Source organism: Coptis chinensis, chromosome 7 (genome assembly GCF_015680905.1).
Source record: "Coptis chinensis isolate HL-2020 chromosome 7, ASM1568090v1, whole genome shotgun sequence".
Taxonomy (NCBI): Eukaryota; Viridiplantae; Streptophyta; class Magnoliopsida; order Ranunculales; family Ranunculaceae; genus Coptis; species Coptis chinensis.
Window position 1 is genome coordinate 78,480,822 of NC_141462.1, and position 25,946 is coordinate 78,506,767.

A 25,946-nucleotide genomic window follows, 5' to 3' on the forward strand; every position below is an offset into this window, starting at 1 on the left:
TCATGATGTAATTGGAGAGGATCGATGGTATATCCTAGGTGAGAGTCACAATACTACCTCTTTGTTTGTATCTTCAATAGATTTATTGGTTTTAATAATTATAATAAGTAAATTATATTTCTATGAACTTGGTCGGCCAAATATATAATCAGGTTCAACCTACAAGCAATTCTTACCTGGGCAACTGCATAAGGAAATGCTGAATACAATCCAGCTGCTCTTTCGCGGTAAAACACTGTTCTCTCTATTGTCACAACAGATTGCACTGAAGCAGCTGTGGTGGCTCCAAGGAAAATGACAGCAGCATACATAGCTCCGAGCAGATTAAGCAGGTCTTGTTGTTTGCTTCTGTTAATAAAAGAAGCATGTAATTATCTCCAAATAAACAAAGCAAAGTCTCGGCAAATAAAATAGTCTTCGCAACCAATAGCCAAGATCGTTTCTGAAAGATGCAACTACTTAGTAGGGTCTAGTTAAAGAAAAATAATAATTAATGACTGGTTAACAGAGTACAGCACACTATTGGTCTTGTGTGATTCATAAAACATAGCCTTTAGATCCATATTATGTAACTAAGAAAATCTAGATTGTCAAATATATAAAGTTAAGTGTGCATTGGATTACACAATTCACTCACTATGAAATGAAATGCATTCTGTGACACAAGACTTGACACTTGACACTATTGTTTACCTTGAGAGAGATTTTCAAATGCATTTAGTATATAAGCAAACACTTATTCTCTCTGAAGCCTCTCCCTAAGGGTCAGTCAACTGGAACGAGGTTTACTAGCTTTTGTGGTATCACGGTGTAGCCTTTTGACAATTATTGCAGTAACGAAGAGTATAGATTAGCAATAGCAACTACTGCTCAATAATTTATCTGTGGGCTTGAATCTTACGTTTGGTCGCCTTTACTCCAGAAGATTAAACCGAAGAGAGAACCAATAATTATTGTCATCGGAAATCGGATCACGTTATATCGTGGATTTCTCCAGTATGACCGATCACTACACCAGATATTCGAAAAAAAGACAAGACTACCGACTCCGTTCTTTAGTCTGTTATGAGCACGCACCACGTGTGTCGTTGAAGTCCCCGTAAGGCGTCGGATCAGAACCCATAGATAAAAAGCAAGAGAGGACAAAAAAAAAAAAAAAATCACTTACCATCTCTCAAACCCTCGCTCTCAAATCTCTCTCGAATTGCAAATCATTCTCGAATCTCAAATCGCTCTCAAATCACTCTCTTCTCAATCACATACCATCTCTCTTCAGGTAATTTTGATCACTTAAATTGATCTTTTGATTTCGATCCCAAATAAATGATTTCAGTTTTAATTTCGATCACTTCAATTGATGTTTTGATTGATATCGATCACTTCTTAATCATTACAGATTGTTCACTTTCAGCTGTTTGATCATTGTTTTAATATCATCAGTAAGTAAACAAACCTTGCTATCATAGCCCTAAATTTTTGTATAAATGTTAAATGTTTATTTTGGATATGTTTTTAGCTTATTATTGATTGGTATTGGTTTTTGTGATGTGAAGATATGAAATAAAGCTTGAAATGACTTGAAATGTGTTGTCTCCTTATTAGAAAACATTAATGTTATGGTGGAAATGACTAGTAATGGTTACAAAAGTATCCGTTAGTTATAATTCAATTGCATTTTGTCAGTTGTTTGTTGTATTGTAAGTTTTAGGTTCTGGAAAAAAAATTAACGAATTTTAGCTGAACTTTCAGTGTGTGTTTAGGAATTTTGGAGCTTCTCGAAATTTGGAAATTGAATTCCAATGCTCCAATACAATTAACGACTCGAATTAAGCTTGTTAATACACTTTTGTCAGTTGTTTAAGATCTACTTCCGGGAGATACTGAAAACACACAAACTATTTTGTATATAGACTGCAGCAGGAGAGCGTTGTCTTGATTCTTAAAAGTTTTTTCTCATCACCGTAAAAACAGCCGGGTTTGTTGTATCATCTCATTTTTTTTGGTATTTATTCTTTTGTTTAATTTTTTTCTTCCTTCAAAGTGAAAAATGGAGATCTAATTAGTACAGTTCTTTTTATAATGAATATTCGTTGTTTACGTGTTTAGGTGATTGATCCAAGTAACAGAGATGCCGAAAGTGGTTGTTTGTACTAAATTTAGACCGTTAAATTTGAAAGAGAAAGGAGAAAATGGTGATAACCTTTGCATTAAAAGCTTAGATTCTGAAACTTTCATTTACAAGGTTGTTTTTCCACTCAATTCCTCTTAATTATTTAATTCAAACAGTTTTTGTGAATAGCTTTTTGTATACTTGTTACTATTGGATTGATTGATTGATTTTAGGATGAGAAGGAAGATGATTCACATTCTGGTTCGATAGAGTATTCTACCAGGGATCTGAACAAGCTGTTGTGTATGATTTTCTTGCAGTGCCTATTATTAGAGGTACATAGATACACTCTAGATTGTACTCTATAATATCCTGGATTTTTAAGAGCATCTTGTCAACGTCCCAAGCTAAGGGAGGACAATATTGAAACGGTATGCACCACACTAAGTTTGATACCATTAAATCTTTTTGTTGGTACTCATCTCTTCTTTGATAATTGACATGTATAATTATGGATAATTTTACCTATATATATAGCTATGATATTTATATTATTGTTTCATTTATATCCCATTTTTATATCATTTTTACATAATAAGGATACTTCCTGTTTTATCATTGTTCCTATCATTTTTACATAATAAGGATACTTCCTGTTTAATGTATAGCTATGATAATTGACATGTTCCTATCATTTTTACATATATATATAGCTATGATAATTTTACTTCCGTTTTCATTTTGTTTCCATGCAGCTTTGTTGACATGTGTGCTGCATCTGCTCCTCCTAAGATTCGTGAAAGGGATTTGAGGTTCATTGACGAAATGATAAAAGGCGATATCATGTCTGAGAAAAAAACTTTTCTGAGTGGCTTTTAGAAGGACCAGATTCGCATTTAAGAGAATCAATCTTATTTGCTGAAGAGAGAACTGCTGATTTATTTGGAGCACATCTATGTAAGGTCACTAGAAAGAGATCTCAACATGCAGGGGTTGCAACTGGGAGCAGGTAACTCATTTTTATGAAACTACTATAGTCTTAACTGTTCTTTTGAAGCATAAAAAACTACTAAGATATAAATGAGACATGCAAAATTTGCTTTACTTACATGTTCAATTCTTACTGATCTCTCACTAAACTCTCTCCTCCATCCTCTATTTTTCTGTTGACAATTTTTGATTCCCCTTCACACGCCATGCAACCCGATATTAGGATATCCGGTATGAACACGAGATTGAGTAACTATAGCTTGTCTTGATGCGGTAATGTAATGAATATTTTTCAAGAGGTAATGAATATTGTTTGCAATAATGCTACAGAGCCCATCTACCTTCCAACAAGTTTAAGTGGATTTTGCTAATCTTAGAGGAGATGATGACCCGATCGAGGAATAACTAAGTCATTATGGTTCTGAATTTGGTTTTATGATCTATTTCGAGATATCTTGAGCTTTACTTGGTATGATATTTTTCGTAATAATTGATCGAAACTTACACATCCTTTTACATGAAATAATAATAACCGTAGAAATATCGATTTTTTTATCTGATTTTAGATCTGTATATGCGTGTTTAAATGGAAATTGTTTAGCATAGTTAATCGATGATTTAGGTTTTTTAATAGTTTGCTCATATTATTTAATATTATAAATTTGAGTTTATGTTGTGAGATTGTTGTCTGTTGATAATAATTGATATGTGTCTACCTGAAGGGTTTGAATATGTGCATGTCCAAAATTTGTTGTTCTAAGATATTAAAGTTTATTTAGGAGAGCTTTCTAGCTGTGGACGGATGAGTTGGTCATATAATTAGTTGTTTCATAGATCTAGTGGCATGGAAAATTAAGTTTAGCATTGAGCACATCTTTATTTGCTTTTAAACACAGTCCTTGTTTGGGTTATCTCTATTTTAAGTTCAGATATTTGCGTTGTTGACTTGTTTGGTGCAAATGAGCTTATTTAAGGTTTGAATCATGTGTAGGGAAACACTAGATTTGAAACATGGAAGAAGATAAGGATACACAGGAAACTCCCACGATAGGAAATGAATGGGAAGTTGTGTCTCTGACAGCTTTAGCATATGCAGCTGCTCCTGGTCTAGCAAGGTTTTGAGTCAATTAATACGAGGCCGTTGGTTAATTATGGATAATTTTTTGAATTGGAGAAGTAGCTAGTTGACTTTGAATTATGGTGTTTGGTTATGTAGTTTGGGCTTCTGGTTATTTTGAGAATGGTTATATTTGGGTATGGTTGTGTTTCTGAAGAGATTTTGGGCCAAGTAAGAATGGATCCAATTAACCTGTACTGGGTGGGTTTCTTTTGGCCATGATTCAGTAGATATTGGGCTAGGGACTTTTTTGGTCCTGATTCGGCTCTTTTTTTAAAAAAAAATGAAAAAATGAAAAATGACACATGTCAAGTGTCGTAGAAAAAAAACGACTGCAAAAAAAACGGGTCACCATACGACACCCAAAAGTGTCTTTTTTTTTATAAAACAACGCATCTGTAATGTCTTTTTTCAACAAATCTAGTGTAGTGAATGCTGCTCCCAAAAACAAGCCATGAATTGAGTTCTGAAGTTTTGTGAGTATTTGGTAGGGAAGTAAAGATCCTGGTAGCCTGGTGCTGGAATGCATAGCTTTTTGATAAATTCCTGATTCCTCCTAGAAAAGTGACGAAGCAGAAGCGAATTAAAAGTAAGAAGGTATGTAAAATACTTTGATAAATTGATAATATTGAATGACTTCTGTTTACATCCTACGATGTTCTTATATAGACTAGTACATTACTAATTCTAGTCTGGAAATAATTCTAAATACATTCTAATTCTAAAACAGACTAATAAATAATAAGAAACCAATCCTAATTAGAAATATATTACTGTCCTACATCAGTCTCCCATTCTTGAAAAAAACTCGACCTCAAGTTCACTTTAGGTAAAGAAGCATACTCATCTCCATGATACAGAAAAATATTCTGGACATTAAATGTAGGAGAAATATGCAAGTCTTCAGGTAGGTCGACAATATAAGCATTGTCACTTATTTTCTTGAGAATCCGTAGGGAGACCAATTTTCTTCCTCTTGAGCTTGTTGTAAGTACCAACGGGAAAACGCTCTCTACGAAGAAAAACCATAACCATATCACCTTCTTCAAAAGTCTTCAGACGCCTATGTTTGTCTGCATTTGCTTTGTACCTAGCATTAGAAGACTCTAGATTTTTTTTCACCACCTCATGCAACTTTTGCACATTATCAATCAACTCATTTGCATCAGCATGTGTATCTGGCAAAGAAGGCAAAGCTACAAGATCCAAAGTATTATTAGGCACACGAGAGTACACAATCTCAAAAGGAGACTTGCCTATAGACCGACTCTTTGAAGAATTATACGCAAACTCAGCTTGGGAAAGAGCAAAATCCCATTGTCTGGGTTTATCACCTGTAATGCAACGGATAAGATTACCAAGAGTACGGTTGACTACTTCTGTTTGGCCATCCGTCTGGGGATGAGCACTACTACTAAACTTCAAAGAAGTATTAAGACGTTTCCACAATGTCAACCAAAAATGACTAAGGAATTTGGAGTCACGATCAGAAGTAATGGACTCAGGAACACCATGCAAGCGAACAATCTCTCTAAAGAACAAGTTGGCAATATTAACAGCATCCATTGTCTTCTTGCAAGGAATAAAGTGTGCCATTTTTGAGTATCGATCCACAACAACAAAGACAGAATCATTATCTCACTGTGTACGAGGAAGTCCTAGTACAAAGTTCATAGACAAATCAACCCAGGGCCTAGAAGGAATGGGAAGGGGCGTATATAATCCAGTATTTTGTCTCTATCCTTTGAATTGTTGGCATATGAAACATCGTCGGATAAAATCAGCAACATCTTGCTTCAAAGAAGGCCAAAAATAAAGCTCTTCCACCAATGCACGAGTTTTATCACGACCAAGATGACCACCAAGGCCTCCACCATGAAGTTCTTTAATAACAAAATCTCATAAAGAACCCTGTGGAATGCAAAGACGATTTCCTTTGAAAAGAAAACCCTCATGTAGTAAATAATCAGCAGTACATGATAGATTGGAAGAACACTTGTACCACATATCTGCAAAATCTGGATCATCATGATAAAGATCTTTCAAATAATCAAAAGCAACGATCTCACTACGAACAGTCATCAATAAGGAATTACGTTGGCTAAGAGCATCTGTCACCTTATTTTGAACACCAGATTTATGGTTCAGGATGTAATTAAATGGTTCTAAATATTCAACCCAGCGAGCATGCAATCGGTTTTCCATTACTATTTCCACCAAAATTATGTCCGTTACCATCATAATTATTTCCTTGTCGACGAAAATTATTTTGATTTTGCAAATTTGGAAGATTATGTGGGATAACAATTTCCTCAATTTCATCATCATCGTCGTCTATACCATTATGCGGTTGGCTATAATCTTGGAGATTGGGCTGGAAAATTGGGTAGGGTGCAAAACCAGTTTGGGTTGGCCCATTAATGGGTGTGGTTTGAAGTGGTGACTGGGCATTTGGGAATTGATGGACTGGACCGGTGGAATAAGAATTGGTAGGAATTGGGGGTTGGGTATATGGACTGTTATGGGCTTGTTGGGCTTGGGTGGTAAAGTTAGTGCAATTAGGAAAGTCCAAAAACACAGGTTGGTGTTGGATATGATGGTGTGCTGGAAATTCTTCATCTTCTCTAACTGTTGTTCGCCGGATAAGAGTGGAATTGATGCCTTGAGAGTTGGGTTGAAAATCAGGAGGTCGTGTTTGAGGAAGATGTGTTGGTTGTATATGGGGTTGAAAATTAGTGGAGTAGTGGGTGTGATGCTGACTAGAGGTGTGGTGCAATTGGTTCTGTAGTTGATATGGAGTATATTGGGGTTAGGAATTGATGGGATGGGTGTTCTGTAGTTGATGAGTGGCGGTGGGTTGGTGGGTTTGAATAGTTTGGGGAAGTGGATTGTTGTTGTTGCGGGAATTGTCGGTACTGCGAGAAAGACGATCAAGGTTGGAATCCGGTGCACTATGGGTGGTGCTTTGAAGTCGAACTTGTTTGTCGCTTTCAGCCTGAGTTTTCCCTCGTTCTCTTTCTTTCTGGAACTCCGCCGAAATCGCCTCTCGTATGAAGCGTTGATTTTCCGATCGAAAATCCGTAAAAGCTTGCTCCAAAGCACGATTGACATCTACCATGGTAACAAAATATCCCATATTTGCGTCCGGAGAACGCGAGTCAGCATCATCGTGATGGGCCATCGAACCAAAGCTCTGATACCAATTGACGAAGTGGAAGCGAATTAAAAGTAAGAATATATGTAAAAGACTTTGATAAATTGATAATATTGAATGACTTCTGTTTACATCCTACGATGTTCTTATATAGACTAGTACATTACTAATTCTAGTCTGGAAATAATTCTAAATACATTCTAATTCTAAAACAGACTAATAAATAATAAGAAACCAATCCTAATTAGAAATATATTACTGTCCTGCATCAAAAAGGCATTAAGAGGGAAATGGTAAATGGGATAAACAATAAGCAAATGACTTACAAACAGATTAATTTAACATTGTAGCTTCATAGTTCCCTTACTGATGAAGGTCAGAATCGATATAAATTTCTGCAAAATCCACATCTAGTTGAGCCTCAACAGAAGAAGTAGTGACTTCAAGCATCCATGTAGCAGGATTATAACCACCTTTGATTTTTGGGACTCCTGGCACTGCCTAAAAAATGTTGAGAATATTGCTTTTCTTAAAGACTCCAAATTTCGCAATTCTTGACTATCGGAAAAAATAAATAAAAATGTAATGCTTGATTGTTTCTGATGCAGGCTGCAAAAGCATTCAATGATTGACAGGAACCCAGTCAAAGTTGAAGTAAACACAGTTCTTCTTTCCATTTTAGAATCCCAGGAGGACAAAAAAACACTAGCAGAAGCAGCACAAAACATTCAATTCTAGACAACTTAAAACCTTGTCGCAGTAACTCCATGAGATAAGTGAAATCTTATTGTAAGTCACAGAATAGAAGTCCACACATGCATCATTTATTAACAATATAAATGAAAAGTCTTGATAACATATTCATATGAATGAGTCATAATTAAGTACGTTAGACATGCCTGGAAAACTATAAGTCCTTAAGCACAGCCAAGCTTGAAGAATACTCACTTCAAAATATGCTATTAGCTTACGAGAATGGCGACCCAGTGGTCCAGCATATATGACTTGTAGCTGCAGCTGCAGAGAATAAGGAAAAAAAAAAAAAAACCGGTTTACATAAAATAGAAGCAACAAGAACAGGGTATTATAATACAAAAAATCAAAACATAGAGACCGAAAACTCCAAAATTTAGTTATACCTCATCATAAGCTTCGAAAATGTCTATGCTAGGTTGATGAATAGTGCAAACGACAGTCCGTCCTGTATCCACTGTATTTCTAATGATCCGCATTACAATAGCAGCAACTCTGGCATCGAGCCCTGATGTTGGCTCATCCATAAAAATGATTGATGGATTAGCAACCAACTCAACAACTATCGTGAGTCTCTTTCTCTGTTCAGTTGAAAGGCCATTTACTCCTGGAAGACCGACTAGCGCATCTTTCAATATATTAAGCTCAACCAAATCTGTAACTTCATCAACAAACATCTGAGACATAAAAAGAAAACACAGTTTATATTATGCTCCAGGACTAACTTCATGATGCTGGACAAACTGTATAGCAGAGGTCATAATCCTTAACACTAAGGTAAATGGCATTCAGATTAAATGTGCAGACACTGTTCAAATGGTTCAAGCTCGCTATTAACATGAAAACCTCTTTCTAAACTTTCTATATAACAGGCAATGGATAGAGTTAGACTCAAAGGCGGCACTTTTGGTACTTCAAAGCTTTCATGGGAAGTGAGACCTCGTTGGGAGACTTGTAAACAGAAGTTGAGCTATGTGTTGATCTCACATACGTGGCGCGAAGTTAACTTCTCAAATGATCAAGCTGCAACACATAGCCTGACCCTCAACCTACAAGAACAATTTCTTTATCCAGGTAAACCAGCATGGATTTCCAAGTGTGGGAAACACCAGATTTTGTGTACTTCAGATTTGATTAAGGTTAATGCAGGCACAAGCTATGGTTCATCTGTATCCCTCTGTTTGTATTACCTTTTTTAAAATCCTCAATTTGTTATTTACTTCTTTACTTCATTGTCTATATACTCACAATCTCACATGCCGCTATTAACATGAAAACAGGCATGTCATTGAACTTCTTCATATTTGATTTAGGTATTATTTGAATTCTAAATATCTACTTATGACAACAGGTGCCTACGGCCCAAAGTTCATATTGTAATAATGTGTTTCTATTGAATTAAATATTCGTAATGACAACTAGCCTTATGACAGAGCATGGTTGGTGTAGCTTTGAGTTTGAGGTCATAGTACTACACTCAACAGTACGTTTTTAACCCCTCAAGCAAAAAAAAAAAAAAAAAAAAACTTTATTAGTCTGGAATCACGTCAGAGGGAATGACGGATGCAATGGCCTTCTAAAGAAAACCTACACGTCATTTGCACATTTAGTTGTTCACATTATTTACATGGTAGTATAATTGGCATGCACATATACTTGCAGGTGGTGAATAAGAACAAACAAACAAAGGGACCAACAAAGAGAAGAGAAAATGCACCAATAGGTTATGGAGTGACGTGGGACTGGCGACACATATGTATGTTTTTATAGTGTTAAGCTCCCCAATCAAGAAAGAGGAAGGTGGAAATCGAGCAATACATCTCTGGGTGTGTACGCTATTGTTCCATTTGGGACTGCAGGTTCATCTAATGGACTTAGCACAAGTGCTATTGTTATTAGACCACCAAATGTTCCTACAACTTCATCACATGACAAAGGAAGGACTTCATTTGTTTATTTTTTGAGCATGCTCTGTGTTTTGTATTCGTTGTTGTAAAATGATTGAAGACAGCGTGGACGAACAAATATTTTGCTTTAAAATGGTGATTGTTTTTGTTCTATTATTTTAGCATGTTTGGTTATAAAATTGGCAAAAGTGCATATGTATAGTGTTTATGCTTTTCTTTCTCAATGACTCCCTATTGGCTTACAAACAATCAAGTTTTTAAAGACTGATTTTATATGCACCCAAAGGGCATGCGCATTTGCTATCTATATATAATATATTAGATACAGATAACTGTTAAAAAGCTCGAAATGCTTATCAAAAAGTAACCACTTAATAACTAAACCAATTTTGTCAATTTGAAATTCTTATCAATTGTTCTCGTAAAATAAAGCACAATAAAAAATTTCTAACGCTAGAAAATTCAAACTTGATTTTTTTTTTTTACATAAATGCCAATGTCAATGGTTAATGAGGTTTTTTTTTTTTTTTTTTTTTAGGTTTAGACTGGTTCTAATCCGTGTCTTCGCATGCAATATCATATATTCTTAAGTTTGTGTACCTGAAGGTCTGTTACTCTGTTATACTATTTAGTTGAGGTTTCCACCCGCTTTTTTGATTTTCTATTTTTCGGTTGTTACGTACTCTGATTCGAATGATATTTTATTTGATTTTTAAGATAATACAACTAAGGTCATCCTAGGTTTACTGATGAAGTCTTGTTAATGTTAGTAGCAAAGATGCAGGGTAGTTGGCCGTAAGCATATTAGGATATGTGTCGAAGTCATAACTGAAGAACATCCCAACTCCTCTGTTGTAATTATAGATGTTAAAATGTAACATGAAAAAATTGATTGGGTATTTGGGTGACATAAAGAATACCCCAAGTCCTACTACAAGCAGACCTTGGTTTTTGTTTAGCTACCCTTACTATCTCATATAACATGATTTTACACTAAAATTTTGAGTAGATAGTAAACTTAATTGTTTTTAAATTGTAATGAGGTAGTCGGTCATACCTCATGAAATATTTCCACCAACAAGGGCGTGTGTAGTGGACGTATTCATGACATAAGATGTTATATGTAGCAAAGGGGATGTATGCTGAATAGGGAAGAGGAGACATGATGCAGCAGATCAGGTCCACGGTAACCTAACTACCAAGAACTGCCATATATAGTTAGCGACAGGTGGAGAGGTTGAAAGGAAAGATGGGGAAAGATGAACAAACCAGATCGAGAGGAAAGTTAGAGAAAAAGAGAGGATATAAAGAAAAGAAGAAGAAGAAAGAGAGAGAGGAAAAAATCGAGAGAGAGAGATAAAAGAATACCCTAATACAAGTGAGTTCATAGGTTGTAATCTTTGGGTATACATTTGGCGCCGTCTGTGGGGACCGAATTAGCAAAATGGCCACCATAGCAAAAAGAGGAGTAGGAAGACCTAGGAAAGAGGCAGTGCGAGAAGAGGTAGAGGAAACAGCGAGTGTAGAGGTGGAAGGAGTAGGGGAAGAAGAGATATCGGACGAGGCGGCAAACGCCACCAGTCTTCTTCAAGAGGAAATAGTAAGGTTAAGGAATGAGAACGATGAGTTGAGAAAAGAAAGGGAGACCACACAGGGGGGAAACCGAGCGGGGGGATCAACGAGGCAGTGAAATGGAAGGGGGGACTGAGGGATATCTGCCCATGGGCGCATAACCAAGAGCGGGCATCACGCTGGAGGTCGTACAGGCGATGATTGAGAAATATAGGGAAGTGAATCGAATAGCAGAAAGAGCGAACCAAAGTGCTGCGCAGAAAGAGGTTGCAAGTCTCAATAAGAATCCACTGGCAGATTCGATATGGAATTCGGAAGTGCCTAAGAGGTTCAACCAGCCAAGGTTTGAAAGGTATGATGGCAAAGGAGACCCGACAAATCATCTGCATCACTTCAGGCAACAGATGTCGTTATGGCAGGAAAGTAAGTACAATGGTCTCCGATGCATGATGTTCCCTGCCAGTCTTAAGGGGGGAGCATCAGATTGGTATTATAGGTTGGCTTCGAAGAGCATCAGTGGATTTGGAAAGCTAGAGCGCGCTTTTGTTGATCACTTCATACACCAGAAAAGGAGGGTGGTAGATATCGCGGCTCTATTCAATATCAAGCAGAGGTCAGCAGAATCATTAAGGGAGTTTTTGTGTAGGTTCAAGGAAGAAACACTGAGAGTGGATAATTTAGATGAGCATACCGCGGTTATAGCCTTCCAACACGGCTTGAGGCAGGGAAGTAGGGTTCACGAGTCGGTGTCCAAGATAGAAATCACCACATTGCACACTCTGTACCCAAAGATAGAAAAATACATATGATATGAGGACATAATGCAGAGGACTGCAAAGGAACAGAAGAGATCGGGGAAAACAGTGTAGGCGGTGGATCGAGATGACCCAAAGGATAAGAGCAGAAAAAAAAAAAAAAAAAAAAAAAAAAAAAAAAGAGAAAAAGAAAAGGTATCATACAGAGGGGAAAATAGAGGACCATAGAGGACTGGGGTCATGGTAGGAGGGATATCCGGAAAGGAAGCCATACCGCGAGATAGAGCCAACTCCGCTTAATAGGCCGTTAGAGGAGATCTTGCCGTTAATTAATTAAGGGGCGGCAGTATTATGAGGGTCCGCAAAATACTCCGGGTGAGATAGAGGGGAAACCATTTTGCGAATATCATCAGATCAGGAACCACGCTACTAATGAATGTTATGCCTTGAAGTGTTTGGTGGAAAGGATGATTGAGAAAGGTATGCTGAGAGAATTTGTCACTGAAGTTCATCAAGCCGTGAGAGTGTCGGCCCTGGCTAGAATCTTAGGAACTATCAATGTCATTTTTAGTAGGGAAACACTTGGGAGAAATGCACACCGAGACAAGATTAGAAAGACGACAAGTTTGCAGGCAGTCAATGAAGTGGCAAGCATACCGCGGTTAGTCAATGGAACCGCAACGGGGGAGGAAATTATAATGTTCACTCCAAAGGACCTCGAGGCGGTTGTTTCACAGCATGAGGATGCATTGGTGATCACTATAGTGATGGAAAACTATTTGGTGAAGAGGGTGTTGATAGACTGCGGAAGTTCAGTGGATTTGCTATTCAAAGGGGCCATGGAGGAAATGAACATCGACAGAGATCAGTTGAAGGCCCCTCAAACAAATTTGTTTGGTTTCAATGGCAGTATAACTGAGCCTATGGGGGAACTGGTATTACCTGTAACAACCGATCCGACGACTGTCTTCACAAGATTCATGGTAATGGACACCAACTCCCAGTATAATGCAATCTTGCGGCGACGATGGATCTATGAAATGAAGGCAATTCCCTTAACCTATTACCAGGTGATTCGTTTCCCCACCAATGGGGGGATATATGAAATTAGAGGGGATCAAGTGGCGGCGCCAAATATCCATCAGGTGACCATGAAAAATATGGTCCGAGGAACGAAAGGAGAGGGCGCGGCCAGAGAACAAGGAGTTGCATAGCAATTATAGGATGCGGCGATGAAAGCAATATATGAGCCTCCACCCGGGCCTAAAACGTTAGATGAGATTGAAATAGTGAACCTGGGGGTAGGAGACGAGGAGAAATTTACGTCAGTAGGGTCTGAATTGCCGGATGAATGGAAAGTGAAGCTGATCTAGTTTTTTACAGAGAATAAGGATATATTTGCATGGGTGATAGAGGATATAATAGGGTTAGACCCTGAGTTTGCCTGTCATCGCCTGCATATGAATGAAGATGCGAAGCCAATTAGACATAAAATGAGAAGCGTGAGACCTAAGTATGCTGAGGGGATCTAGGGAAGAGGTTAAGAGGTTGAAGGGAGCCGGGATAATTAGGGATGTAGAGTTTACTGATTGGTTGTCCAATGTGGTCGCAATTCCAAAAACGAATGGCAAGGTCAAGATGTGCGTTGACTTCACGGACGTAAACAAAGAATGTCCCAAGGATTGCTACCCTATGCCTCGGGTGGATGAACTAGTAGACAGAACGGTAGGGTTCAAAATATTTTCTTTTATGGACACGTCCATGGTACAATCAAGTCGCGATGTTCGGCCCGGATCAGAAGAAAACAACCTTCATGGTGGAAGGTGGTACTTACTGCTATACAAGGATGCCTTTTGGCTTAAAGAATGTTGGGGCCACTTTTCAGCGGTTAGGAGAAAAGATGTTTGAAGATAAGATTCGAAAAGGCATGGAGATATATATTGACGACATGGTGGAAAAAATCATGTCTGAAGAGGAACACTTAGAGGGTCTTCAAGAAACATTTCTCATACTACGGAGGCATAAACTCAAACTCAACCCTGAAAAATGCATATTTAGGGTAACTTCAGGAAAATTCTTGGGGTACATAGTCACGTACCGCGGAATAAAGGCGAATCCCGACCAGATTAGATCCCTGATAGAAATCCCCCCAAGAATGTGAAAGAGGTGCAACGGTTGGCTGGAAGAGTCGCAACATTGAATAGATTTATTTCCAAGTCATCGGACAAATGTAGGCCGTTGTATCAGTTATTGAGAAAAACGCCGAATTTCCAATGGACAGCGGAGTGTGAAGAAGCCTTTCAGTTGTTGAAGGGTTATTTGGGAAAAGCGCCTTTATTGTCACGGCCGAACCAGGGGGAGAAGTTGCATTTATATTTGGGAGTGTCAGAATACACAGTAAGTTCCGTCCTTGTACGAGTGATGGAAAAAGTAGAAAGGCCAGTCTACTTCCAGAGTAAAACCTTGTTAGACGCGGAAACAAGATACAACATAATTGAAAAGTACGCTTTGGCTTTGATATTTTATGCCTTAAAGTTGAAGCCATACTTCGAAGCCCATTCAGTAGTGGTGATAACAAATCTGCCGCTAAAACAAGCGTTGAAGGCAAAAAAGTCAGTCAGAATGCTAAAATGGGCAGTGATGCTCATTTGTTACGAGATTCAGTACCATATTAGAACGGCAGAAAAGGCACAAGCCATGGCAGAGTTTTTAGTAGAATTTCCAGCCGAGGGCTCAACTTGGGGAGAAGAAATGGTTATGGAACAAGAAGGGGAACCAAACCGCGATCAGCGGAATGGGTGGAGAGTGTTCGCGGATGGCTCGGCTACAGATAAATGGAACGGAATTGGGTCGTTCTGGTGACCCCAGAGAACAATTGGCTAGAGTTGTCAATGAAACTGGGATTTTCGACTTCTAATAATGAATCTGAGTATGAAGCGGTAATAGCAGGATTGGATCTGGCAAAAGATTTGGGGGTGAGTGAATTGTCTGTTTACTCGGATTCTAACCTGGTGATTTGTCAGGTGAATGGGGGATTCATAGCCCGCTACCCAAGGATGGCAAAATACCTGGAGGTCCTACAGAGAAAAGCAAACAAGTTTGATAAGATCAGGTTTGCCCATCTAGGCCGTGAAGAGAACAGGCATGCCGACGCACTGGCTTATGTGGCGGATGTGCTTCCTGGAACAGAGGGACGGTCTATTGAAGTAAGGGTGTTGAGCAAGCCAAGTACCACAGAGGAAGAAAGTGTTTGGCTTACTACCAAGCAGGACCTGGGATGGATGACACCCATAAAGACATTCCTAAAGGGGGTAGAGATAGAAGACAAATAGGAAAGATGAAAGATGGAACAGGTGAGTCAAAGATACACATTACTATATGGGGATTTGTACAGGAGAAACTTCAACAAACCCATGTTAAAGTGCATAGGGCCGTAGCAAATTCAAGAAATTTTGGCCGAGGTACACGAAGGTGATTGCGGTAGTCACTCGGCGGGGCGGACAACAACCCACAGATTGATATCGTAGGGGTACTTTTGGCCTCATATGAAGAGGGATGCCACAGAGTATGCCAAAAGATGTGAGAAGTGTCAGAGATTTGCACCGTTCATACAGTCACCAGCAGAGCCTTTACATAATGTGTTCAGCCCTTGGCCATTCGCCATGTGGGCACTGGATATAGTTGGACCGCTGCCTATGGCAAGCGGCAAAATGAGGTTTATATTGGCTGCTACGGATTATTTTACCAAGTGGGTAGAGGGAGTGGCACTACAGCAGGTCAAGGAAGAAAATGTGAAGAAGTTTCTGTGGGAAAACATCATATGTAGGTTTGGGTTACCTCATTTGATCATCCCGGATAATGGAGCCCAATTTACTAGGGGAAAGGTAAGAGAGTTCCTTCAAGCATTCAAAGTGAAGCAAGGGTTCTCGGCCCCCTACAACCCAGAAGGAAATGGGCAGGCAGAAGGATCAAACAAAATCATAATGGATAATATAAAAAGAAAACTAGAGGAGCGGAAAGGAGCATGGGCCAACGAACTAAATCATGTGCTATGGGCTTACCGCACAACACCGCGAACCTCCACTGGTGAGTCACCGTTCGCAATGGCATATGGGGTAGAGGCGGTCATACCAGTGGAAATAATAGTGTCAACAACCCGAACCAGAGCTGTGGAATTGGGAACGAATGAGAAAATATTAGCCACTGAGTTGAATCTCATAGAAGAAAAACGAGAAATAGCCCGCATACGGTTGGAGGAGTATCATCGAAAGTTACAGCGGCAGTATGGCAAGCAAGTAAAGCCACGATCCTTCAACGTTGGAGAGTTGGTGCTGCGGCGAGTTACCCCAGCCACTAAAAAGGAGAATGAAGGAAAATTGGGACCCAACTGGGAGGGACCTTATGTCGTGATGGAAGTGGGCACATCTGGCACCTATCGATTGCAGACTTTAGCGGGGGAAAAGATCGAGAAGCCGTGGAACATTAGAATGTTGAAAAAATTCCATGTATGAGTCTTTGTTTCATTATGCAGTTGAAGAATGAAAAATGTTTTAGATATAACTATATGAGAAGAGAAATGAAAGTTTATGTTGAATGTTATGTGATTAAAGAGTGCACTTCTTTCAATTTCATTATGAGCATTGGCATGGAAACAAAGATATCGAAGGCGAACTGAGCTACTCCAGAAAGGTTTCACAGCCGTCCAAAGACAGCGGAGCGGAGGGGATGAGCCCTTCGCAGACTCTATGTCCGAATCAAACTGGGGGCAAACTGAGCTACTCCCAAAAGGATTCACAGCCGTCCAAAGACAGCGGGGGGATGAGCGCTTCGCGGACTCTATGTCCGAATCAAACTGGGGGAAAACTGAGCTGCTCCCAAAAGGCTTCACAGTCGTTCAAAGACAGCGGGGGGATGAGCCCTTCACGGACTCTACGTCCAAATCAAACTGGGGGCAAACTAAGATGCTCCCAAAAGGCTTCACAGCCATCCAAAGACAGCGAGGGGGATGAACCCTTCACGGACTCTATGTCCGAATCAAACTAGGGGCAAACTGAGTTGCTCCCAAAAGACTTCACAGCCATCCAAAGACAACGGGGGGGTGAGCCCTTCGCGGACTCTATGTCCGAATCAAACTGGGGGCAAACTGAGTTGCTCCCAAAAGGCTTCACAGCCATCCAAAGACAGCGGGGGGAATCCCTTCGCGGACTACAAGTCCAAATCAACTTGGGGGCAATCTAAGCTACCCCACAAGGCTTCACAGCCATCCAAAGATAGCAGGGAGGATGAGCCCTTTGCGGACTCTATGTCCGAATCAAACTGGGGGCAAACTGAGTTGCTCCCAAAAGGCTTCACAGCCATCCAAAGACAGCGGGGGGAATCATATCCCTTTGCAGACTACAAGTCCAAATCAACTTGGAGGCAATCTGAGCTGCCCCACAAGGCTTCACAGCTAATAAATAAAACCGAGTTAATTTTAAGGAGGATATGTATCACATTATGAAAGATAGTAGTTTGAGCAAAATATGAGAGGCAAATGAAATTTGCTTAATAGCCTGCTGGGCATACCCAGAAAAGCAGGCTAGAGTATAAATATACAGACCTAAAAATTTCAAACAGTCAGAATGTGTGAACTTCAGATGAATAAAAATACAACTTTCTGTGCTTCATTCCTGGCCTTCAGCCACATCCTTCTGGGAAGAAACCTCAGCAACTTCCACAGCGGTGGTGAGATCATCGTCCACTTCAATCGGGGAGGTGACCGCGCTAAGAGTAGCCTGGGGTGACATTAGTGTCGCGGCCTCAGGAACCACTGGGGATGGTGAGGCAGTTTGAATAGAAGGGACGGAAGGCGCAGGGGGGAGAAGACAACCAGCAGCAGTAAGCTCTTCGAGTTGTTGACTAAGTTGGCGAGGCTATCTTCTTCTCAACCAGGCTTCAGAATATGTCAGCAGCCTCCTTCACAGCCTTATCCACTACAGCCTGAATAGAGATTTTCTCCATCTCCTTTTGGCTCTCCAGTTTAGACACAACCCCACAACATAGTCGCAAAGCTTGTCCTCAGCTTGCTGCAAAGCTTTCTGAGCCTTCACATCAATGATTCGAAGATCATCACGGTCCTTTTCTAGCATAGCATATCTGGCTTTCCAACCATCAGGACCATTGATCTCCTTTTTTGCGACATCCAGAGCCTCCAATGTATTGGTCAGTCTGCGCACCACATAGCCGATATCCAAGCTCATCTGAGGCCAAATACTTATTAGAAAGAGTTATAAGGAAAAAGAAAAGGAAAGGGACACTAACACACCTTTTCCCAACCGGTATATATGGATGCTCTGTGAGATGCAAACGAGCCAGAATCGACGTAAGCTTGGTCTCGTGGAAGGTGAGAATTTAAAAACAAAGACGCCGCGACCGCCGGGTTGTCTAGTGCCAAGTCCCGAATGTTGACTTCGCGATATCTGGCCTTGAATTGGAGGTGCCAAATGTTAGCGGCACCATATGAAAGGGAACATGACGAATGGGGTCCTTCCCATGATGGTGAGTCTGAGCCAAGGGCCTCGTCAATTCAGTTTGTGGTTCAGAGGGAGCTACAGGGTCAGTTCTGGCCTTTTTTGCTGGGGCTCTTGGCCGCGATTTCAATGGGTTCATCACCATCTGAGTCGCTTTCCCAAAGTTTGAGTTTAGAGGATTTGTTGGAGGCCATGGTAGAGGCTGGAACAGAAGAGGGATGTGCAAATTCGTCTTCCCAATCTGCTAAAGCAGAATATGAAGAGGGGCGGTATCGGGGGTAGGGGTGTTAGGTTGAGTGGCGGCTCGATGGGCTCGGGAGAGGGGGAGATCTTGGTTGTGTATCCAAATGACTTGTGGGCTTTACATTTTCGTTGGGGAAGTGGAGAGGATTTTGGTTTTCGTTCTTTGGGGGGCGGCAACCTATAGAGGGGACCTTGGTACTTACCAATATTTTGTAAATAGGGATCAAGCAAAAGAGGGTTGCCTTTTTCAAGGTCAATGCCGAGAACTTCGCACTGGTCGCTTCCTAGATCACTAAGCTCTTGAAAAATCACAGAGAAGACGCCGGTGTATAGTTGAGATCGCGAATCTGGTATCCAACCTAATTCACAGAGAAAAGGACAGATTAAAAACAAAGTTATACAGAAGTACTGTAGATTAAAGGGTATTTACTTACCACTCTTAAGGAAATTGAGGTGCCTTAGAGAAACTTCTGAAGGAAGATCCGCGGAAATGAAACTTCCAAACACATACAAGGGATAGTAGTGCCACACCTTGTCAGAAGTCGTAAGGCGGAGGACAAAAGACTTCTTCTGCGGACGAGTACAGAATGACAGATATCCTACACTGCCAAATTTGGTGCTTTTTTTCACATAAAAATGGCTGATTATGTCTTGAAGTTGGATGTTAGGAGTGTGGGTTTTATTATAATGGTTAGCGGCGTACATAACACGCCAGAGGTTACCTATGCCTTGACAGGGCGGGATATTAAAATGATTGCATACCTCGACGTCAAGAAGGGTCAAAGGAAAACGCAAACCGGCCGCTATCTGGCCAACGGTCGCAACAAGACAACCTGGCCGCGGTGGTACCAAGTGTGGGAAATGGGTGATGCCAGACACGTGTTCTAATACCACATCATCTGGGATGCCATAAGCGGCTTTGACTACAACTAAATTAGGTCTGCGGTAATATGATGGAGGGGGCGGAAGAGTAGCCTTCCTCCCTGAAGTAGATGGGACAGCGGCCGGACTAGCAGACTCTGAGGCCGGGGATTCTGATCGATCAGCGGTAGGGGTGACTAGACTTAGAAGTGGAGGTCTCAGATCTATCAGATCTAGTGGCGGAGGTATCCACCGATTCCGATCCCGACATGCTAAACTTAACAATAATATTGGTAGCTTGAAGCAATGGGGAAGAGTATAAGCTATGAAAGAGGGAAAGAGTGTGTAACAGTACCGAAAAAGGAGTATAGCAATAAACGAAAGGAAGATAGACGGTGAAAAACAAACATGGGATACGCAATAGCCAAGAAAATGGAGTGACCAAAAGAGGAAACTCAAGTGATGCGAGCTAGATCCACAAGATTAAGGAGCAGTAGAAAGGGAGAGTAAGATGCGGAGGAAAATAAAGTTGAAGGATGAAGAAAAAGGGAGTTAAGAGTTTGGGGTTTTGAGAGGAATGAGGAGTTTGAGCGGGATTTGAAGGGATAGGGGTAAAGAGGTAATTGCCAAGCTAGAAACCAGAGAAAAGGTGACACGTGGGGTCTTGAAATTTGCAAAGCCAGAGACATAGGCGCATGCGCCGTTCCCACGTGGCGATAAAGAGGGAGCACGTGCTACGCAGCAGAGGGAACAATGTGAAATAATATGGATATACCGTGGATGGAAGAAGTTAGATCTCGGCCCCATTGTCGGTCCGTGGACTATCAATAGGACCGAGAGAGGGCATCTATAGTGGACGTATTCGTGACATAAGATGTTATATGTGGCAAGGGGGACGTATGCTGAATAGGAAAGAGGAGACATAATGCAGCGGATCAGGTCCGCGGTAACCTAACTACCGAGAACTGCCATATATAGTTAGCGACAAGTGAAGAGGTTGAAAGGAAAAGATGAACGAACCAGATCGAGAAGGAAGTTAGAGAAAAAGAGAGGATATAAAGAAAAGAAGAGGAAGAGAGAGAGAGAGAGAAAAAAAGAGAGAGAGAGAGAGAGAGAGAGAGAAAGATAGAGAGAGATAAAAGAATACCCTAATACAAGTGAGTTCATAGGTTGTAATTTTTGAGTATACAACGTGGAACTAAAATAAGCCTACACTTCCGCCTTTGGTGTGTGCCAAGTAGGACTATCTAATGCAGGACTAATGATCCTTCAGAAATTGTGTGGGATCCAAAGTACACGAGCTTTGTATAGTAACCGCGCATAGATATTGGAAAATGTAATATGCTGATTTAGGATGTAATAGTGTGTTCAAACTATATATATTCAAGACATCATACTAATTATAAGATGTATGCCAATGATGGTGTGTTATTAACACTTTCTTTATACATTTTGGTTGTTGCATTGAAATGAATTGGATCTTGGAAAATGTTGCACAGATATACCAATATACAACTTTTCAATCTTAGATGATGTGCTTATACACATCAATGGTTATTTATTTATTGTTTTGGTAAAGATATATTTACATCAACGTGTTCTCAGGAGATGCAGAAAAAGCAAATCTATCATGTGAGTTTCTAATTACGTGTACATGATATATAGACATCTACTATCCACCTAAAACTATTATATTTGTTGTGCTTCTTCATTACTTTTCAATATTAACCACGGCCATTTTGCCAGTGTATATAAAAGTTGTGGTTTGAAAAAATAAAAAAAAAAATGGTTGTGCAAAAGTGCATCACACTTAACCTTAAAGAAGTCGGAATCAGTTTTTATATACAGACTCCCATGAAACGTTATATTATATATTAACATGCCACAGCTAAACGTTGTTAATAAAGAAAGGAGAATCTCTCACCTTCCTCTGTCTTTCTTAAAACTCCTTCTGCACGAAGTGGAGGTAAGAGACTGTTTCTAATCGTATCTGAACTCTGAAGAATGGGGAGCACATCACCAAACACAACAGGAAAACCTATAAGATGCAAAGGTTAGACTTCTCTCCAACTCTTCACTCAAATGCAAGCCCGTACGCATTCTTTCATAATTGAGTAATAATATGGAGTTTATAAAAGTGCAGCTGCAATAGGTAGAAAGGCAGGGGAACCTCTGGTTATAGAAGAGATTGAAGTAGCTCCACCTAAAGCTTATGAAGTTCGGATCAAAATACTCTGTACATCTCTTTGCCATTCTGACATTACCGGTTGGAAAATGGAGGTAAGCTGAACATACAATTAGCAGATAGTACTGAATTTTTGCTTCTGTTTTTTCACAGTGAATTTCCTTGATGTGTTCCTTTTAGGCACCTATAGGAGTATATCCAACGATTTTCGGGCATGAAGCTATTGGGTAACTGCATTTAATTAAAAATTTCCTTTTCTCTTCCAGTTAGCTAGATAGCCTGCAGTTCTTCATCAAATGACCAGCTGCAATTCTGAAATAATCACGACGACGATGCATTACAAACTTCATCTTTATGAACAAAAAATTATGTGGAAAGTGACCTTCATTTTTATACTTTTGATAGTATGACAAATAATAATTTGCCACAGTCGGCTAAAACTACTGCTCAAGTCAATAGAAAAACAAATGCAAATGTAGACTGATAGTGAAAGTTCACATTTCCTAAATACTGATTTCAATGGCAAATCATATGTATATGTCAAGACTGATTGAACTGTCATGATTAAAGAACTTAAGACCAAGTCTAACTTAACAGTACCTGTTTTATTACTTAGACATGTTAAAGAATAAATTAGTCGATTATAAGGCTATTATCCTTTTCTCCAGAAATATCGTTGTCAAGCCTGTAATAATGGATCTTTTTCAACATATAGGGTGGTGGAGAGCGTGGGAGATTATGTAGAGGAAGTGAAGGAAGGAGACAGAGTTGTTCCTTCTTTTCTAGCAAATTGCAATGAATGCATTGATTGTAAGTCGGAGAAGAGCAATATGTGCACAAAATTCCAGTTTAGAACAGGTGCTGGTATGCCGAGGGATGGGACGAGCAGATTTATAGATTCCAATGGAGATGTTGTGCATCATTTCTTGTCTGTGTCAAGTTTTGTTGAGTATACTGTGGTGGATATAGCTCATGTAGTGAAGATCAGCACAGAAATTGCTCTAGATAAGGCCTGCTTACTTAGTTGTGGTGTCTCAACTGGTAAGATTACTTTAAACACATTGTCAATCATCTAATAGAAAGAAATATTTCAGTCAGATGGTATTTGTCTGGAGTTAGATCGATTTTTTTTTTGCACAAGCATTTTCAATTGCAAATGTACGTGATTAATCAAAATTGCAAAGAGATTATTGTATGAAATGAACAAGTGATGCTGTTGAAAATACCTGATGCCTCGGGTAGGTCTCCAGCATTTTCCATACAGTTATTTGATAAATCTGTGAATGGAGATGCGTGCAGGACTTGGTGCTGCTTGGAAAGTGGCAGACGTCCAAAAGGATTCAACGGTCGCAATCTTTGGACTTGGAGTTGTTGGACTGATGGTAATATAAAATGACATATGGAAGTATTTGCTTGGAACAACACATAGTTCATACGACTTTGTAATGGATATGATTAACAAAAAAGAATTAAGACATGATTTCCCAAAATCTCTATTCTTCTGGTAGGAGGCATGAGTTTGTTCACACGCTGATCTTAAGCGCATTGACTTGTTCAGTTGTCTGAGTAATTGGTCTCAGTGACCAGAAAAAACCGTTATATAGATTATTGCTTCCAAATCCACTTGTATTAGGTAATGAACGGTGATGAGTTGATCCTGAGTCCGAAAAAGACTGATGATCAGCTGTGATATGATCCATGTCTTAGACAATAATGGCAACACCGAAAGTCGAGACATAGTAATTATTATTGTAATATCTGCATTCAGTCAAAGGCCAACGTAACTTCAAAGGGTGATAACCTCATAGGTTGGTCGGGCGTCTTTCTCCCCTGCATTGTGTTTATTTTTGAAGTCGAAAACAATGAATAACCTTTTTACAATAGGAACAAAATCCTCAACAATTATATCCCCTAAGCTTAACTTCTGTTGCTACTTTCTTAACACTTATAATCTGATCCACAGGTAGCTGAGGGAGCAAGACTGCGGGGAGCTTCAAAAATCATTGGTGTGGATATGAATCCTGAAAAGTTTAAGATCGGTGTGTTTTAATTAAATTACTTGGAAGTTGTTCTACATTGCTGCCTTGCTGGGGAGTGATTATGACTAGGGACTAGGGAGCTAGTCAGTTAGAACAACAGTAGTAGACCAGTAGCTGTAATGTACGTATTTCGGAAGGTCAGATCACCATTCTGATATATGCTTTTGTGAATTATATCGAGGAGCTCAGGGAAGAAATTTGGAGTGACAGATTTTATCAACCCAAAGGACTGCTCAGAAAAACCGATCAAAGAGGTCAGTTGAAATTTTCACGAAGCACATATATTTAAATGACTGCCGTGCCATTTCCCCCCTGATTTGATCGTATATGATATTGATGTCAGGTGATCAAAGAAATGACAATTGGAGGGGCTGATATCTGTTTCGAGTGTATAGGACTGGCATCGGTCATGAATGACGCCTTCACTAGCTGCCGATGGGTTTTCCTCTTCTCTCTATCTCTCTATGTTCTGGATTGAGTTTTCTGTTTACAGTTCACATGCTAACTAGTAACAACTAGCCTTACGCAAAGACAGAGATCTATAATTATTGGATTGGAATGCAGGGGTGGGGCAAAACAATTATCATAGGTGTGGAGATGCACGGCACACCACTAAGCGTAAGTCCTTACGAGGTGTTATGGGGCAAAAGCATCACTGGCTCCTTCTTTGGAGGAATAAAACCCAAGACTGACATTCCGCTCTTAGCTAAACGCTATATTGACAAGGTAATCAAGTGTGGGCATTTTTCACTCCCCACCCAAAGTGCGCATGCTACATTTGATGTAAGCTATAGACTTAATATATGTTGCATTTTCGTTTTGCAGGAGCTCGACTGGGACGAGATCATAACTCACGAGGTTGGCTTTCAAGACATTAATAAGGCCTTTGATTTACTCATCGAAGGAAAGAGCCTCCGATGTATCATTTGGATGAATAAATAGTTGCATTATTTTTTTCATGTAGTTGCCAATAATCAAGAATGTTTACAAGACTTCGGTAGGTTGTTCCCACGAGCCTTGAATTTGAGCTCATGATGACAACTATTTATTTGCGGAAATTGAAATAAAAAATTATTCGGAACAACTCTACTTTTGGAAAATGATCGGCAAGACAACAGCTAACAGTCCAAAACTGACCTTGCATAACCCACAAACAGTGTTCTAAAAAACGATAGGCAGAAGTAGGGCAGTGGGAGAGCGTAGTGGTGTCAAATGGGCTGGGCCGGGCTGGCCCGGCCCTAAAACAATGAAGCCTCATGCTTTGAGGGTTTCGGGCCAGCCCTACCCTCATTTACTTCGAGGGGCGGTTTTTTCCCAAAGCCTTTACCAGCCCCTCAATATATATAGGGCTAATACACATCTAAACTTTGATTTACAAAAAAATTTAGAAACATTAAAAAATCATTTACCATAAACTTCAAAAAAAAATAAACATTAAATTCAATTATAATGAAATTATACTTATTTTTTTAAGTGATTTTTAGCAAAAATATATTGTAAAAATTTTTATTAAAATATATATAATAAATGTAGGGCCTAATGAGGGCCGGGCTTAAGGGAGGGCTTAAGTTTGAGGGGTCGGCCCCATGTTTTGAAAGGGTTTGAGGGCCATTTTTGACACCCCCTACCGAGCGCTAGGCATTTCTAAGTAAGCAACTTAGACAGCTAGGGCGCCAGAAAAAATAAACATAAAGAAAGATACTTATGAAGTTGAAGAATATCGACTTCATATAAAACATACTCTTTGTTAT

General features: G+C 39.7%; 4 protein-coding genes across 6 annotated transcripts; 3 read left to right on the top strand and 1 right to left on the bottom strand.

Annotated features, from left to right (window-relative positions):
• Window positions 1-2,106: 2,106 nt before the first annotated feature.
• On the top strand, window positions 2,107-3,201 carry LOC147489092 (kinesin-like protein KIN-1). Of its 2 annotated transcripts, none has more exons than XR_015201449.1 (3): window positions 2,107-2,242; window positions 2,344-2,541; window positions 2,866-3,201. XR_015201449.1 is itself a non-coding variant. In XM_086571532.1 (3 exons), the coding sequence occupies exons 1-3, from the start codon at window positions 2,129-2,131 to the stop codon at window positions 2,872-2,874; spliced, it is 225 nt and encodes a 74-aa protein (XP_086427658.1). In that variant the 5' UTR covers window positions 2,113-2,128; the 3' UTR covers window positions 2,875-3,201. The 2 variants fall into 2 exon arrangements, 1 of the variants encoding a protein (XP_086427658.1); XM_086571532.1 differs by having other exon boundaries at window positions 2,113-2,242; window positions 2,344-2,445.
• A 4,430-nt stretch (window positions 3,202-7,631) lies between these two features.
• LOC147489093 (ABC transporter G family member 48-like) lies at window positions 7,632-22,011 on the bottom strand. Its single transcript, XM_086571531.1, has 4 exons — window positions 21,896-22,011; window positions 8,511-8,801; window positions 8,320-8,388; window positions 7,632-7,872 (listed from the first exon to the last, which is right to left on the bottom strand). The coding sequence occupies exons 2-4, from the start codon at window positions 8,799-8,801 to the stop codon at window positions 7,735-7,737; spliced, it is 498 nt and encodes a 165-aa protein (XP_086427657.1). The 5' UTR covers window positions 21,896-22,011; the 3' UTR covers window positions 7,632-7,734.
• Window positions 11,801-12,412, top strand: LOC147489094 (uncharacterized). The gene has a single exon (XM_086574567.1). The coding sequence runs from the start codon at window positions 11,801-11,803 to the stop codon at window positions 12,410-12,412; it is 612 nt and encodes a 203-aa protein (XP_086430693.1).
• LOC147489095 (alcohol dehydrogenase-like 2) lies at window positions 21,857-25,279 on the top strand. 2 transcript variants are annotated; one of them, XM_086571529.1, is made up of 10 exons: window positions 21,857-22,024; window positions 22,115-22,251; window positions 22,337-22,383; window positions 22,872-23,197; window positions 23,456-23,538; window positions 24,120-24,195; window positions 24,385-24,449; window positions 24,539-24,634; window positions 24,760-24,921; window positions 25,021-25,279. In XM_086571529.1, the coding sequence occupies exons 1-10, from the start codon at window positions 21,976-21,978 to the stop codon at window positions 25,135-25,137; spliced, it is 1,158 nt and encodes a 385-aa protein (XP_086427655.1). In that variant the 5' UTR covers window positions 21,857-21,975; the 3' UTR covers window positions 25,138-25,279. The 2 variants fall into 2 exon arrangements, with proteins under 2 accessions (XP_086427655.1, XP_086427656.1); XM_086571530.1 differs by lacking the exon at window positions 22,337-22,383 and having other exon boundaries at window positions 21,864-22,024.
• Window positions 25,280-25,946: the final 667 nt, after the last annotated feature.